General features: G+C 38.4%; 1 protein-coding gene across 1 annotated transcript; it reads right to left on the bottom strand.

Moving 5' to 3' along the window:
• Positions 1-858: 858 nt before the first annotated feature.
• LOC131770569 (stimulated by retinoic acid gene 6 protein-like) lies at positions 859-15607 on the bottom strand. Its single transcript, XM_066167660.1, has 20 exons — positions 15517-15607; positions 14592-14649; positions 13989-14074; positions 13065-13207; positions 12352-12472; positions 11056-11104; positions 10478-10615; positions 10045-10127; positions 9829-9890; positions 9562-9623; positions 9297-9360; positions 8382-8457; positions 6993-7068; positions 6562-6610; positions 4793-4892; positions 4571-4681; positions 3538-3701; positions 2883-2999; positions 1932-1988; positions 859-1641 (listed from the first exon to the last, which is right to left on the bottom strand). The coding sequence occupies exons 1-20, from the start codon at positions 15543-15545 to the stop codon at positions 1457-1459; spliced, it is 1830 nt and encodes a 609-aa protein (XP_066023757.1). The 5' UTR covers positions 15546-15607; the 3' UTR covers positions 859-1456.
• Between the last annotated feature and the right edge of the window lie 1768 nt (positions 15608-17375).

Genomic DNA, 17375 nt, shown 5'->3' with positions numbered 1-17375 from the left:
CTCCACTTCTTTCTCGGATCCTTTAACTTCGTAGTTCGCTTCTCTTCGTGGATGACCTTTTTGCAGTCTGTTTTCTGGAGCTCTTTATATTTCCTTCTCACTTTGCTCTTCGCTAGACTCTAGACTCTCTTCGCCTTTTCACTTATGCATTCTCTTGTTCTCTTTCGTGTTCCTCTCGCCGCATTGTGCCTATTTTAGCGTCTTTTTTAACTTTCTAGCACGATTTTCTCGGCTCGCTTTACGCCTTTTCACTCTTCCTTTCTTTGGTCACTCTGTTGCTATAATTTCTTTCCAGTCTATTTCTGCGCAAAACCCTTTGTCCACGAACTTGAATTATAACAATTTCCTCCGTTTGAAAAAACTTTAGTTGTGCCGGTGTCGTTGTTTTGCGAGTTGATTAAAAATTGCAAAATACTGAGAATTTCTGTTTAACTGCAACCTCACCAGTCTGATTTCCCGCTCAAAACGCGGCTTCACATCTACAAAGACACGTGAAGCCCTCGTGTAATGCCTAACCATGTGCCCGCGGTACGCTGCACTAAAGCTCGGCACTCGAGTATGCGCACCTCATCATTATCTGCTAGTGTCTCCTGGCGCACACTAATGACGTGTATCCAAGATACGCACGCAATTGTGCCTGCAGATCCTCTTTTCCCTTTACCCTTCCATTACGTGATGGCTAGGACGGTGCCTGCACATGCTAGAAGTAGCACCTTGTACGGTCGGTCGCACGGTAGTCCAAAGTTTTTCAGCTACATGAGTTGCTTCTATTTCCCATAATTATGGGGTTACGCTGCGCGCTGTAAAATGGTAACGAGATCGTTAACCACATGTAAAAAGAGATTACAAAAAATTCGATTGCAAAATTATCAGCCTCATAGCCGAGCAGTCGTTTTTAATGCATAAATGCAACACAGAATACAACTCATGTTATCCAATACTAAACTGTCTACCTTAGTCTTAAAGACGCACTTGAACTTTAAAAGTTTCACAATGATAAACTATGTCGAGGAAAAAAAAAATTTTTTTTACATGATGGGCTACTTTTTTTCACGCAGTATTTAATTTGGAGCATAAACCTATCATGGAATATACAGCTGTTTCGAGAGAGGTGGTCCAACAAAAAGCGTAAAAATTCACACGACAACCACGAACGGTATTGAGGGTAGTTTTCAGATCACGGCACCTTAACTTCAGGATGCAAAGGAAATCTGAGAAATGTCATTGTGCGGACGAGGTACAGCGGGTTTGATTAATTAATATATTTTCCTTTACTTAATAAAATTCATTAGTTACCGGATACATAGATTATTTTCAGAGATTGTCGCCTGCAGTTTTGTCCGTTTTTTTCCAATAACCTTTCTCGTAACAGCTATATACCTTGCAATACTTGGCTATTACAATGCCCTTCATTTAATCCTTAAAATATTTATGTGCCATGAGCTAAACCTGATGATTAGACCATAGAATCGACTAAAACTGATACTGAAGACGTGTCGACCTCACTCTGTTCAATGGGTACCGAAAAGGAATGGTGACGATACTTTATGATTGTGGGATTGCGTAGGAGAGTTACAGCAAGAAGCCAGCGGTTGACCACCCTCTGTGACAGGCGTGGATGGCGGATTTCGCGTTTGAATCCTGTTTCAAAGTTACATAGACATTCAGTACATTAACGGTATTGTTGAAGTGTATTTGGGTAAATGCAAACTATATGTCGACTGCCTTACAAAAGGAACTCAGGCACTGTCCGGTATGGTTGCCTTATATTAATTTATTGGATCAATATCAGTATCTGGGCAACTGCCCACCTACCCCTCCCTTAATTCAACAACAGTCAATTGAAAACAAGTTAAGGTTAACGTTGGGTTAGGGGAGGGGTAGGTGGGCAGTTGCCCAGATACTGATATTGATCCAATTTATTGACATACCAGTGACTTGTTTTGGCTCCTCAGCGTTGTTTGGCTGCACAGAAAGGTTGGAATGTTCTGTGACGGACAGATTTTTTAGTTAACTTGTTAAACATAGCTATATTTTGTTGTTACTATATTTGCTCTGGTCACGATCATAGATATGTGCGCGCTCTGATTGGTCGAGGATTGCATTATAACTCGCTATAATCTCCTCTTTTCCGAAGAAGTGATAAATACGATGGAAGAAAATTTCAATTGAAAAAAGCACAAAAGATGCTACTGTACTGAGTTTGGTAGAACACTTTTAACAGGATTAAATGAAGTTGATAAGTCTTCTTGCTTATGTAGATACGAGTAATTAACAAAGTTTTGGCACAAAATATGCGCAACGCTTTCTTTATTCACAAAATTTGCAAAATTATTCGAAAGCACCCGTGCAATTATACCAACCGTTATTCGCGTCAGGTTCAGTAAACATTGTTAAATAATCCCCTCGACTCTGTCTCGGGAATAATTCAATAATATTCACTTCGCCTTCGGCGAACAATTGTCAATAATAGGAGGGCGAGAGACAAACGTTGGAGAAAAAAATACAGATAAACATAGAGGCAGATTGAGTAAATGACACGCGGACAGATTTACTTACCATTTACTGACAGTCTGGGTGAGTGACTCACTGACTGACTGACTGACTAACTGACTGACTTAATGAATGATTGACTGACTGACTGCCTGATTGATTGACTACCTGACTGACGCACTGACTGACTGATGGACTGACTGACTGACCGACGGACTGACTCTCTGACGAACCGACCGATTGACTGACTGATTTACTGACTGACTGACAAACTGATCGACTGACTGATGGACTGACTGACTGAATGATTAACCAACTCCAACTTGAGTTAATACTCTCGATATGTTCTTCTTAGACCAGTAATATTTAATTTCTTAAACGTTGCTTACGTTTCTCCTCCGAAGTTGTCGCCTTGTTGCTTTCAATGAGCAATTGGCAGAACATTAACACAACGGGATGTCTGTGGGCTACCAACACTTGAAGAAATCCAAGATACGCTACAAAACCTGTTCGGTAAGTTGAAGGGAAAAATGAGCATTAGATGCGGACTCAAGTAAAGTCTGCGTTGCTGTTCGGGTTGTTTTTGTCGTATCTTTCATGGCTGAAGTATCTTTTGCTGAGAGACCAATTATTATTTATCACCGAGGTGGAGAAGGGGAAAGAGGATTTTGCGGATGATCGCATGGCTTTCATTGGGAGCAGAAGGGGAATCAGTCGTCTCTTACAGAGTTTGAAGGGGGAACTATGAATTTCGGACTGCTACTGAGAATGAAGTCCTTCGATCCCCTTTCCAGGCGATAAATAATTACCAGTCCCTTGTGCATCGTTGCATTTTTGTTCAAATGCTTCGGTAATTTGAGAAAATCAAAAGAAGCAAGAAGCAAAGTCTGAGAAGCAGCAAGCAGCTGCCCAATGTTTCAACTTTTTGGTGGAGATGCCGTCGTTCGGCAAGCACTGAATGGCAGATGATAGGTCAGAAGTCTAAACTCGAATTTCATTTTTCGATAAAACACATTTGAAAACTGGTTTTTCCGGAAAGTTTACCTTTTTCCCATTTTTGAAATCCTGGCATGAGAATAGGTCGGTCGGGACGCGAGAAGAAGAAAAGCCCGAGAATCATAGCTTTAGCTATGCGGAGAAGACCTATTGAGATTCCAACAATGGCGTTGAGGAACACAAAGGCATATGACATGATAGAGAACAGTCGTCTAAAAAGTGATTCAAAATAGAGAAAAAAGAGAATAAAAAAGTGAAACAAAGAAATAATGAATAGCTGCTTATACTGACCGGAGCAGTGTTGAGTAGAAAACGTGGTCTATTTCCAAGAAGGTAGGAATAAATGTGAGGGCCTCAGTGGGATTAACCGTTAGCCGTAAGGCTGTAAAAGTAGCTGTTAGGCGTAAAACAAAAACAAAAAAAAAACGTTTCCTATCTTGGTGATGAGTCATGTGGAAAGTGTCCAATTAACTGTTAACGTAAGAAGGCCAAAATTTTAACCGTTAGCCGTTAAGGGCCATCACCACATTAAGACCCTCAAGGAACCCGTGAGCAGCCCCATGTGCTGATTCCCGATAGGCCTCTCGAAAATGGAATGATCTTCTTCAGAGAAGAGGAAATTAAGGTAGATTATTCAGATGATTTGTTTTAGAGATGTACGCATTCTAATTGGTGGCAGATTTTGATAAACTCTGCGAAAACTAATTTTCGCGCTAACATCCCGCGCCTTTGGCAAAACGAGAAGCCTTTTCCTTCGTTGCAAATGAGACGAACAGCCTTATTCTTTGTTAAGCATCAAAGCTAGAATGTGTCGTGTTGGAAATTTTGTCAGTACACAGCCAATTTTAGATATTACGAGAGTGCAAGCTTTTGTGACATAAATTGGTTCATTTCACATTGCATGGAGAAGCAGAGGGGTAAGAATCGCGAATAGCAAATTGAACACACCCACATTAACAATCGATGATAAAGCAGCGAAAATGCGTTTATGATGACGTCATCTATGTGTCAAGAAGCAGTCAAGATGAGCGTGCGCAGCTTAGCTTATCATGTTAATAGATACAGAAACTGTCATTTTTACCGGTTATCAATCACGACCGAGAAATTTGGGTATTCTCTGTCACGAAAGGCATATCGAGATAGGAACACGCCCTGGAACACTTGTGAAATGACACTCAGCACTATCGTTGGTCTGAAAGGAAAAAAATTGCAAAAAAAAAAAGACAAACAAACAAAACGAATGAAACACCAGAGAGACAATGTAAACAATATATAAAACAACCTATTCACGTTATTCACTTACAAAAGTCCCTTTGCAATTGATAAAATCCAATCGCGTATCATCTTATTATTGCTTGGAATGAAAATTAGAAGGAAGCCCAATTCTGACAACACGGAAAAACCTGCAAAGAGATTAATTTTGACCATGATTTTGAAATTGCTCAATTACAGGACCTGATCAGTTCAAATGTTTTATTGATGCAGTGCTGAACTGGTTGGAAATTAAATTCATCCATTTTTTTTTTTGGGGGGGGGGGAAATAAAACAGTTTTGGAAACAAAAGTAGCAAAATTTGCCACATGATACTCTTTGTCTCACATTTTACTGCAATTTGATTGGTTACTTTAAACAAGCCTTGAAATCTGATTGGTTGTTTTGTTTTTAGTGTAGTCTCCTCGTTGGCTAGGAAAAAGATGCGACTTAAAGCAAAAAATGGTGCGATTCATGAATAAATCGCACCAATTAGAGCTAATCAGATTACAGGGACCACCAGTTATTTCAAAATGGGTGTCATAAAAATAAATAATTGGAATTACAGCTTTTGCATTGCTTTTATTGATTTTAAGGTTGAGCAACACTAGTATGGGTTTTATTGTAGATAAAGATCTTAGCTTTGAAGCACACTGAGATATTTATGTAAGAAACTGTCAAAACGACTTGGACTTTTGAGGCTTACTAGTCCTTATCTCTATTAGTCCTGTTTATTATAGTAAAAACTTGGTTAATCAAGTTATACGTTTTGTCTGAAAAAAGCAGAGGGTTTTTACAATTAAGTCGAGTAATTAAGTTTGCTTAGGTCCAAATAATAAACAAATTGTCTATTTTCGACCTTTACGCAGTGTGAAGAAAGCGTTAAGTATTTACAAAGTGTGACAGAGGAGTTAAACATGCGTGAAACTTTTTGGAAGTTATGTGCACGTGTTTAGTGGTCAAAGATTTAGTATTAAATCATTTCTACAATTATCGTTATTATCTATTGATAGGGATGGTGGTTATCATTGGAGCCACTCGTGGGCCTGTCCTAATTAGGTTCGGCGACTTTTGAGCTACTTTTGGCGTTGGAGCAACTTTTTGCAGTCTTAGCGACCTACAGCACTTATCAAGCACGAAGAAGTCAATGATTTCACAGAAAACTCCAATTTATACGAATTTCTTAAATGTTTATCGACCTTTTGAATAAATAGCTTGACACTTGGCAACGTTTCGTCGACCTATTGCGATCTTTGTCTAATATTGTAATTGTAACGGATAATTGACCAACCGTTAGACTTTAGAGTTTCCTTTTCTTTGTCCTGTTTTCAAGAAAAATACAGAAGGAGGCCGGACTTTTAGCCTATGAACTATTAGAAATTGGAACGAACTGTCTTTTGACGTAAGTAAAATGAAAAATGTTAAATCTTTTAAAAAGAAACTGCGTACTAATTTAATCGATGAGCAAAGAAAGATAGGAAATTTGTAATATCTTTTAAGTATTTAGGTAGTCTTTTCTATCGAGTCTTATTTTTAGATAGTTAATAGTTTTTCAATAGTTAAGAATTCTAAATAAGATTCTAGATAGTTTTTTAATACTATTTTTGTTTGCATCTTAAATTGTACCTATGGATAATTTTTATCTTTCTATAATGACAGTGTATAATTATTCACGTTTTATAGAAGGCCACAAGTTTATCAGGTTTGTTATAATTGTCAGGTGTCTACCCTCTTTAAATAAAGGCGTTACCTTACCTGGTGTGTGTACGGAACAAATGTTTAAGCTCTCACATTGTTTTAAGTTGAAAATTCCATACATACCAATCGCGGCATAGGCGACTTGATATCCAGTATAACCCAGACTTTCTCCCTTCAAGACAAATATTCAGCAGTAAGGCAAAATGTACGTGACCTCTTTTAAATCATCATCGTTATTATGATCGCGACCATGACTATGAACGCAGCTGTAACTGTGATCTTGACCGTGACTGTGACCGTGACCGTGACCGTGAAGGTAACAGTGAACGTAAATGTCAATGTGAACGTGTCGTGTTTTGGCTGTTATCGTTGTATTAAAACATCATTAGGTCATGCAAGGGGAAAATTCTCAATTTTCTGGAAAAGGCTGAAAGCTTTCCAATCTTTCAAATCATCTTGCCCTTTATTTGAGCACAGATATCAGTGGAAGGCAAAGGTTAGTCATTTCCTCCTTAATTTTGATATGAGCGTGGAAAGCAAATTTATCGCCATACCACATAAGAGGCCGGTGAGAGGCAAACGTTTTGCATTAGACGTCTATCTCCACGGTAAAGCTGGAGCATGTGGTCCCTATGAGAAAGCATTACAATAAACCTTACAATAACCTCTCTGTCCGATTTCAACAGAATGCCTAAAAACTAGTGAGCATTGTGTTTATATCATTTCAAAAGTCGACTTCAAGCCACAAGTCAAGTTCGAGTCAACTAAATTTTCCCCTCCTCGTAAAATGACATCGTAAGGCGATACACTATGTTTTGGTCGCCGAAAAAGCTAAACAACATCCAGCATTCTAAATTGGTGCTAAGCGTTCTTAGACTTCTTTCCATGATACAGACTTGTTGCAAAGTTTTTTGAAACGTTTCAAATGATGTTATTGTCCATTAAGACATATGGCGATAACCACAACTGATGGTCTGACTACAAAAAGTTGAACTCGGTAACTTTTAATTTCTTCTTCATGCATACCACTCAACCCTTATCATACGTTATGTATTCCACACATTATGTAACATGGCTCGCTTTGAAAATTTTGACCTTTTTTGAAATTTTGAAATTTGGTGTTTTTTTCACAATATTTTGTTTTTTATTACTCATGACCTCCCCCTCTCCTTCTCATTAGCGGTAAATTAGCAGTCAGTTATGCATAGTCCTCCTTTATTCTCTGTTAACGACGACTGATCCCCCTCCGTTCCTCCCTGAAAACCATGTGACCCCCCCCCTAAATTCTTCTACTCAACCCCCCCCTCCCCCCCCCCTTCGGGGATAAGTTATAAATGGACCTTAAGTAAACTTATATATTCTCACTTCAGAGCATTGGCCTCTTAGAGGTGAGCGAATTGTAAAATCGGAGACTCTCAAGATTGAGATTTAGCAGGTGTACCTCTACAACTTCTCATAAATACCCCGGATTTGGTGCGTTAGAGCTGCGATAATATTTCTGTTGTTGTTTTTGTGTGTGTGACATATCAGTTACAACTTCGCATAATTTTCAGACGCCAAAGCTCATACGCGTACTTAAGTCGTTCTCAATAAAATCTGTGACATACCTTAGCTCTAATGCCCTAACCATACAGAATTACAAGTTTTGAAAGAAATACTGACAAGCGATCGAGATCGGACGGTGTCTTAATGGAAATTTAACAGTGGGCATTCCATGTGGTGACTATCCTTGTTCACTGTTTCCAGGAGCAAAATCTGAAAACCTGGAGAAAAATCCCTCAAAGAATATCACGCTAGGTCCGGGAATCGAACCAGGGTCGAAACGGAGGGAGACGAGCGCTCTCACTCAGTACCGCGCCATCCCAGATCCCTCATAAAACTTAAGCGTCCTGTTGAACATTTATGGCCCTCACGAACACGTTTAGGAAACTAATCACACGCACCTGTGGCACTTCATGAAATGAAGTGTTGTTATGATATAAATCAGAGCTGCGAAAATGTGCGATCCGTAAAGACAACCTAAAATCAAGAAATATATAAATCTAGCCAGTAGAAAATAGAAAACTAACCTAGCCTGTTCCAAGCAAGCAATTGGGTAGTAAAACAGCGGAATAGTGAACGGCACATTTGTACTCCCCGGGTGCAATTATAGCAGCTGTGAAGCAAAAACAACGAGGGGGACTTGGGTCTGGTCACATGACAATCCCGAACCAAACCTTCCTCGGTTTCACCCTGCAACTATCGCACCGTTTACAATCGTTTCATTAACTGAGCGCCAGGAAAAAGCTTAAATAGCTCCTGATACTAGAGCTGACTCCCTCGATACGACGTCGCAATGGAATTCTCCTCGCTATGTGGGAAAATCGTGGTAGAAGTCTCTTTTTGCATGATAAAGGCTTTTTACACAAGTGACTTCCTATCGCTAGAGCTTCAACGTTATAATCATCTCAGTGTCATTTAAAACGATTTTACCCCCTGCAATATGGCAAAAGTTTCTGAGGAGAGGGTCGATATCCTTACGTGGTCTTTTTTTTTTGTAAGATGTTCGGATAGAATTGGTCATGGGGTGAGAGTTTCGATGAAATGCCTTAGAAAATACAGCCTATCAGAATGAAGTATGTCCTATTAGAAATATGATAATGAAGAATGGTAATGTGACTAATTATTATGGAGCAGTTTCCGCGGATTTTAATATATTCAATAGTTTTATGAAGAGGTTTGATTAACTGACTAATGGACTGGGTGACTAAAAGACTGATGAAAGATTGTCCGCTTCACATGGTCAAGTCGATCAAGGCTTTGAACTTGAAAGATTTTAGGAGCAGGTAAATTATTATGTTTTACTGCTAATGCATCACCTCTCTGTATATCCCCCTGAATGCCTATAATTTTTTCCCACCATGTGAGCAAAAATATTGAGACCTACATACAAGAAAGAGAGATAGAGTATTAAGGAATCATTTCATGACAAATATTTGCTATAAATAGTAGGGGTCATTAATATACACACTCGTGTCTGTTATAAAATTTGAATCCTTGCCAAAGACGAATCGAAATGGAGAGAATGAAGAAGTCCATTCCAAATCGATAGATAAGACATCTTCTGATACACTGAGTACTTACTTCAAAGACAGCTATCCCGACAAGAAACACTGTTGATATCAACTGAGTGGAGAACTTAAAATCTGAAATCAAAGAAGTCGTCCATTTCATTAGTCCAATCCATAAGTCTAGCTTTGAGCTCATTATTAAAAAATAATATCAAAATGAATGAAAAAAAGAGATAAATAAGTCAGGGTCCATAAACGATACGAAAAGCATGAAGTAAAAAACAATAAATCGACCTAAAATACCAACGTTGTTTATTTTGTAACGAAATACCATACACACCTGCCCTTGGTATGTAAAAAAAGTGGAGAACCTTCCAGTACCACTCTGACTTGTTCGGGTATCTGAAAAAAATATGGGAGAAGATACTGCTGACAATAATAAAAACTCAAGGACGATAATAATAACTCAAGGAAAAGGACAAGGACAAGGAAAATGACAACAAAATTTAACTGTTTTAGTCGTACATTGAACAGGAGTTTTTTAAAAATATCTTACATCGGAGGTTTTTGCCCTAAAATGAATTTCACGTGAAGAACGTCTGAATCATGAACCAGTGAGCGGGAGCAGGAGTCCTTTTCCTAAAGAGAAAAATTTTTAGGGACGGAATTAAAATAATTACTCATACCTGCAATCCTTTAAATTTGTATCCTCTTGTCGCCATTTCCGCCTGTTTTTTTCTAAATTCTTGAATTCTCCCATATTTCAAGACATTTTGTAATTTTCCTTTTTTAATTCGATTTTAAGGTGTCATTAAAACCTTGCTTAACGCTTTTCTTTGAATTTTATGATACCACTATTCCCTCATCATACTTAGCTAAATAGGGAATGATCTAGAAACTCCAGACAAACGAAGACACGTGCACAAATTACACACTTCTGTATCTGCTGTAAAGGGACGAAAACATACATGTGTGCAACTCTAACTTACAGCTGACTCTGTAGAAGATACAGACCACATCTGTCGAACTCGTCGAACAATAAGGAAAGCAAATCGCGTTGTTATAAAGATAAGGCACAGTGTTGTCGGCAGGTTATGAATAATCATTATTCCATAGGATCCTGTTTTCTAAAAAGAAAAGAAACATATGAGTAACTTAAGTCATAAAGGCCTGGGTTTTGTTCCATGACTGATTAAATCTAATTTAAAGCCAACTGCAATAATGGCACTGGAAATAACAGCGAACAAAAAAAAACTGGGGGAGTGCTCACTAGCCTTTTCTACTACAACAAATACTTAGTATAAAATATTCCACGCCCTTTCAAAAACCTGACTTCCGAAAGTTGTTCATGGCTTGAGAACGATTACGCTTTTTCAGCGTAGTATATAAAAATCGCTAAAAACTATCCAATATTTATATTACTATTTTGGATGGTTTAACTCTTTCTCTGTAATCCATTTCCTTAACTTCATTTCATCGTTCATAAAAATACAGCAAGCAGCTTTATCTGCATGACCATAAGGAAACACAAGTAGTACATGCTTGCTTATGCATTCCAAACTAATACCTTATCGGCAACATGGCAACGTATCTGTGTTGCAAGTTGAAAAGAAAACCTGAAAGAAAGCAATGAAATTCAATGAGGTATGTTTCATGTGGCCTTCGCGGCAAGCTATCGAAATACTGGCGGGATTGTGAGCTGGTAAGGCATCTCGACCAAGAAAAGAAAGAAAATATTCCTTACAACATAGCGCGCGCAAGGTTTGTCTAATTCCTTAAAAGCTACCATGGTAAAAATCTTTATGAACACACAGCCGTGCATCCATAACATGACGTTTACAGTTTCACTTAGACTGAAAGTCCCCGTCGAGCTTAGCCGCGAGGTTTCAAAACTTTCAAGATTTTTTTCCGATCTATCGCAATGGACCTTTTCCAGCTTCAGATGAAAAGAAAATATGCTTAATAAATTCGCTTCGCATAACAATGAGCATGTAGCACTTTCAAGCGACGAAATTAGAGTTCAAGTTGATGATATTTCATTCCCACACGCGATGCGAATTATGGCTGCAAACAAAACTGAGTTTCCTCTACTCAGCTAAGGCTTTGCGGCGTTGGGAACTCTTCACTAGAATTGTAGATATCATTTTGAGGTGTTGGTACGGTCCAAAAGTATTGTTCAATGGTAGATTTTGTTTTGAAATCGAACAATTCTCAGAATTTTCGGTACAAAGCTACGCAACTTTCTGGTCATAAATTCTTGTAAACAATAATTCAAGCGGGTAAAACTCCCACGCGGGTCTCGAAAATACAAGAAATTTGTAAGTTTTTCGCATCGTTTTTCGAACGGTTCATATTATTTTCAAGTGTTGACATTTCCTAAAATTACTGTTCAATAGAAGATTTTAATTTTAAAACAAAATTTTCAAAAATTTCACCCCAGAAGCTGGAGTTTCAGTTGGCTGCGCCTCGAAAAACTCTTACGCTTCTATCGTGTTCTGCAAACATCCCGCGTGGTGCATTCATAACTCAATATACGCACGCATGGACCAATTCTTTAGAACTCAGCTTGTTTAATGTAAAGAAACCTGCATCAACTTCCAGGAGTTCTGGTTTTTTTTTGTAGCCTCAAACCCAAAATTAAAGTTCATATCTCATGAAGTCGCATATTTTAAACTCATTGATGCAATTGAAAACTAATGTCAAAAGTAATTTCGAAGTTTCACGCAAAACAACCTCTATAAAAGAAATTTTAAAAAATTGAGATGATCGGAATTTCCACTCTGTCCCACTGATGTAGATGATATCTGACATAATTAACTAGGGTAAAAAATCTCATAATTTAAGACAATACTCACGTACATACCTCAACACACCATAAAGAAAGCCAAGGATAGAACCAACGAACTTGTATTCAGTTGTGAGGCAGACAAAGTATGGATAGAATAGTATTGTACAAAGGAGGACGGCCAACAAAACGTCAATAACTGAGTAAAAAGACAGAAAAATATTGCTTGTAGTTTCAAAAAATGATTCTCGGACCTTATATACTTCTTTGAGTACCATAGAACAACTCTTTTAATTCTGGGCTCTTGGTCGTCTCCTAGCAGTGGTTGTTTGTGTCTGTGTGTGTGTTCTTGTGTACTTGTTTTGCTTTTGCTCTCAATTTCTTTTTAAAATTTATGTTTTGTTAGCTTGTTTGAATGTTGGTTTTGTTTGTTTTAGAGGCCTAATTTTGCCTCTTTGTAATGATTTAGTTTTGAATTTTGGAATGGTATTACAGGTTTAACTGAAACCTTTACTAATATGTCTATGCGCTTGTTGTGATGCATATGATAGTTCTGTAAATTGGAGACTACAAGGGTTAAGCCTTCTATTACAGAGCGGTTTACTGGAACCTGGATTAGACATGCATCGTACATTACGCGTCTTTCAGAGAGATTTCTGAGGGTGAGTGTTTTACTGTATTTTTTTATCTGTATTTTTTTATCTTCTCCTTTTCTCAGGAAATACTCTGTAATAATCCTTACTGCCAACACAATTAAGAAATTCGATCATAATAGCGTTAGAGTTACTTACTTCCTACCCAGGGAGATTCCGATGGGACAAACGAGATGCTGTTGCCTCCACCCAATGCCATGGTCATAACAGTGCTACCTGTGGCTCCAAACGTAGCAGCAATAGTCCATCTGTTACTAAGACCACCAAGAAAGTTCATCGGTCTAAAAAGGAATGATACAGATATGTTGTCCCATTCAAAAATTGTACTGCTGTGCGATCAGAAGCCACAAAACCAGCAACTTGTTAATAAACTGGTGAGCAGGTGTCATTTTTGCGCGCAATGCTCAGCATTGTCTCGGTGAAAATTAAAGCGGCCATCTTTGATTCCTACAGCAGCGGAAGGCTGGGAAGAGAAAGGAATTTCAACCAGGGGAGGTGGGCGATGGTCAAAAGGAAGGAGAGGGGAGGGGAGGGAGGTAGGAACAGCATAGAAAAATAAGACAGTTGTCGACGAAGGTGACTGATATCTCGAAGACCAGAGTGGAAGGAAGGCGGTGGTCAGTTGAAACAACTTAAGGCACCTATACTTGAAATTTAGAGTCAAATAACACACTTTTAGATGTGATAGGCAAGCTTTTGAGACACGATTTCAGCTTTGAACCTTTGGCTTTTGAATTTTGGGGGTGAATTATACTCAAGTTGAGGCGTCCATCTAGATTTGAATTATTTTGCAACGTAAAGACTTTTTATAATGTACGGGATCAGTTATAATGCAAAGGAAGACGGCTCCGAATGGAGCAAATCACTGGGGCTGAGGCTTTTATCTGTGTGCGTTTGCGTGGGTGTGTGTGTACGTGCGTGTGTGTGCGTGTGTGTGTGTGTGCGTGTGTGTGCGTGTATGTGCGTGCGTGCGTGAATGTGTATGGGGGCCAAATCGCTCAAGTTCTAGATTTGCTATGAAACAATTATAAAATTATCTATTTTCATAATCGAATAACATACATCAGTAGTCCAGGGCGCCCATCCCAGAGCTCCAATTTCAACTTAGTGCGTCGCTTCAGGAATGAAAGAGCTAAAATAATAACCAACTGAAAAAAAAAAACAGAAAGAAAAATTGGATGCTTTTTTTTAGAATGAATCTTATCTCATAGATTACACAAACAACACCGAATGAGAAGAACAATTAATTCCCCATTGCCTATTGTTCCACCCATTGCCGGAAAGTTGCGGCGCCACACAAACGCGTATTGCACACAGGCTAGCGACCTTTTCTTACAAGTTTTATCATTATGATTTTTCAACAGACATAACTAAGAACACTTAAATTATTTACAGGGCTATTGAAAAGGGAGACATTCTCTCTCTCTCTATTCGAACTTTATTAAATAATGGCTCCTTTCCAAGTCCATATCCACACGGTAAAGGGCAAAGAAAAAAGGAAATCCGCTATCGCTGCCGTTTATGTCGTCGTCATAATCATCATTATCATCATCATTATTATTATTATTAAAATCTTCACCCTCTTCAACGTCATTATCGTTATCGTTATTATTATTTCTGTAATCATTACCCAAAAAAATATACAGAATTGAACAGAGCACTCACTGCGGGAGCAAGACATCCAAACTCAAATTTTCTTTGCTGGTGGAGAGCCTCCAAACAGCTACAACAAGAGAAAAAAGAAATTTAGTAGCTCATGGATCCATAACTATCATTACGTATCATCTCATGAATGGAGTGAAAAAAGGCTCTATCGAATATATTGCATGTGGGGCACGACGCGAGTGTAGTATCCTAGCTAAAGCACTAAAAACAGTAACGAGAGCCATATATAAAAGATCTGTAGTTAGAGTCACGCGGAGGTTGCTTCGCTATGTAAATGTTGACCGTTCCATATATATCCAGAACTGAATAATCAAACGGTTACTGATTGAATTCTTTCAATAAGGGGCAATGAACCGATGAATGACAATGGCAATCAAAAGCGAGTGGAGTCCAATTTGGTCTGTAATCATGCAACCGTGAATCGGTGGTGCGATTTTTTGATTAATGGTATTAGATTTCTGACAGAAATGAATGAAAAAATTCCTACAAAACTTTCCATTTATAAGCATGGTGCATATGGAACAAATGGAAGAAGAAACTCTCAAATTAGTGGGGATATATTTGCAGCTTTAAAACAGTAGTTGGCCTATAAATAAACTAGTCTAAAGAAGTTGTTATCAATATTTGCGTATTACAAACCGAGCATGAAGCAACAAAATTGAAATCTTTAAACATTGCGTTTGTGAGAACAGATCCATTCACTTTTCAGCCAGAGACTTTGCCAATAAGCTCTTGAATTCATTGGCACCTTTCGATGTTATTTCTTCTCTTTTTCTCTAGCCGACTTGAGGAGCTTTGCTTTGAGACACTTCCCGCCATGTCAGTTCACGTGCGGTATCAAGTCTTAGAAACTTTTTCAACGAGATGTATGTATTCGATAAACGAGACACATTAACAACTTGTTACAACTTTTTCTATCACTTACTCATTCTCACTTGTCGCATCTGAAGCCATTATGACTGCTTTTCTGAACCCAGTAGGTTTCTGCTTTGCTGAATAAAACTTGTCTAATTTTAGATGGCTCCCTCCCTGGGGTTTTTTGACCGCGCGAGATCTGGACTCCAACGACACCCAATGTATTTATAGGCTTTTTACGCCTGAAATAGGCCAACACAACACCCGTGGCGCGCTCGATCGCTTCGAAAACTAGGAAAACAGGGGAATCATTACGTAAAGGCCACAAAATCTGGTCAACGAAAACTGACTTACGAAGACGGCTGCAAGGAAAAGGAACCACCTACAAAACGGGCTCTAAGGTTATCTCGGGTATGTAACCTACGATGTTAGGGCTATTTGCTTTTTACCGTCCTCGGAAGGTAAACATTATTGTTCTGATCGCAAAGTAAAGGTCTCAACAGTGGCTCTGATTTCCACCAACAGGCGGCAGCTGAAAATCTAGTGGTTGATAAACAAACTTTTGCACAAGGCCTCAAGGAATGTTTTTTCTGTAAGCGTGGTAAATGTGAATAATTTTTATTTTTACAACAATAATAACCGTGTGACACGCACTATTTGCCATAGAGCAGCATTTCGATGATGCTTGCCAGGATTCCTCGAAATGCAACTTTATAATACAGGGCCACTGACGTCCAGTTGTGCTTGTGTTCGTTGTCTAAGAATTTCGCAAGTCCGAAATAAGAATGCCAAATGACTACTCGTGGTCCTCGATTCGAAAGGCTACGCATGCTTAGATACCGATCTTGGCGCATTTCTATTCCATTACGTAATGTTTTGCCACAAAGAAAATAGGTATCTTTCAAGTAAAATTTATCGTGTTTTCTTCGATGAAATTTCGTATGATTTGTTGGACCATTACGCATATTTGTGTCCTTCCTAGTGCCTGTTAATAAAAAAAATTGATGGGCCCAAATTTGAGATAGAGGAAGAAAGGACAAAACTGCAAATAGCGGGAAAACTGCCTTGTAACAGCTATTTTTTGGGGGGGCTTTTAAATGATCGGCAGGACAATTTTCACTACTTGCGGAAATTTTGAGAGATTTCACCGAAGAAACTTGAAGAAAATCAAAGGCAAAACCAAATTGTCATTGGCGAGCGCCTCCCTTCGTGGAGCCTTGGCTTAATAACTTAAATTATTTTCTTAATATTTACTACAGCAAACGATAGTCCAAACCTCGCTCATTGGCTTTGAAGCTGGAAAAGAAAAACATATTTTTTTGGTGAATATTTTTGTCCGACATACTTTTCCTATGTCGAGAAGTAGCATCAAAACAAAGACCGTTTTAACAATGACCGATATGACACAATCTACTGAGCTTCAAGCTTTTAAAAGACCAATGGATGGTCATAAATTAAAGTTACTGTAAAAAACTTCCTCGTGTATTTGTGTTGTTCTATCTTGAGACGAACTCAAAGTCCGGCAAAATTTACTTGATAGCGACTATGAAATGTACATGGTGCGCCTGCTTGTCGCCACCGTTAACTGGCATAAATCACTGCAATTTGTAAAAAAGTCTGACGTAACACTCTTACCTTGTTCATTTATGATTTTATTAGCCGTTTCGATTATTATATTACGCCTGGGTATTACTTTTTGACAGGAGCTCAGGTTTTTCGTTGTGTTTTCCCCTCCCTCATTTATATTATAAGCTAGTCACGCAATAATTGATACCGACACAAGTAAATATTTACCATTTATAAAGATTTTTGTTCACGTTGAATTGAAAATATTAAAATATCTGCTTTCTTCACTAATCGTTGTTTCAGCGGCAGAGAAGTAGTTAAAAGCGGGTTGTTGCTTCAACGCTACTGAAATTTTTTGTATTC

Source organism: Pocillopora verrucosa, chromosome 5 (genome assembly GCF_036669915.1).
Source record: "Pocillopora verrucosa isolate sample1 chromosome 5, ASM3666991v2, whole genome shotgun sequence".
NCBI classification, from domain to species: domain Eukaryota; kingdom Metazoa; phylum Cnidaria; class Anthozoa; order Scleractinia; family Pocilloporidae; genus Pocillopora; species Pocillopora verrucosa.
Note: the sequence above shows the minus strand (reverse complement) of the source record. Positions and strands in the feature narration are given on the sequence as shown.

Excerpts from the sequence above, each read along its gene's own strand:
- LOC131770569 (XM_066167660.1), bottom strand. The coding sequence starts at position 15,545 with ATGGCTTCAGATGCGACAAGTGAGAATGA. Across the intron at positions 14,650-15,516 it reads GATGCGACAAGTGAGAATGA|CTGTTTGGAGGCTCTCCACC; the intron begins GTAAGTGATAGA and ends CTCTTGTTGTAG. Across the intron at positions 9,361-9,561 it reads TCGGGATAGCTGTCTTTGAA|GTCTCAATATTTTTGCTCAC; the intron begins GTAAGTACTCAG and ends TCTTGTATGTAG.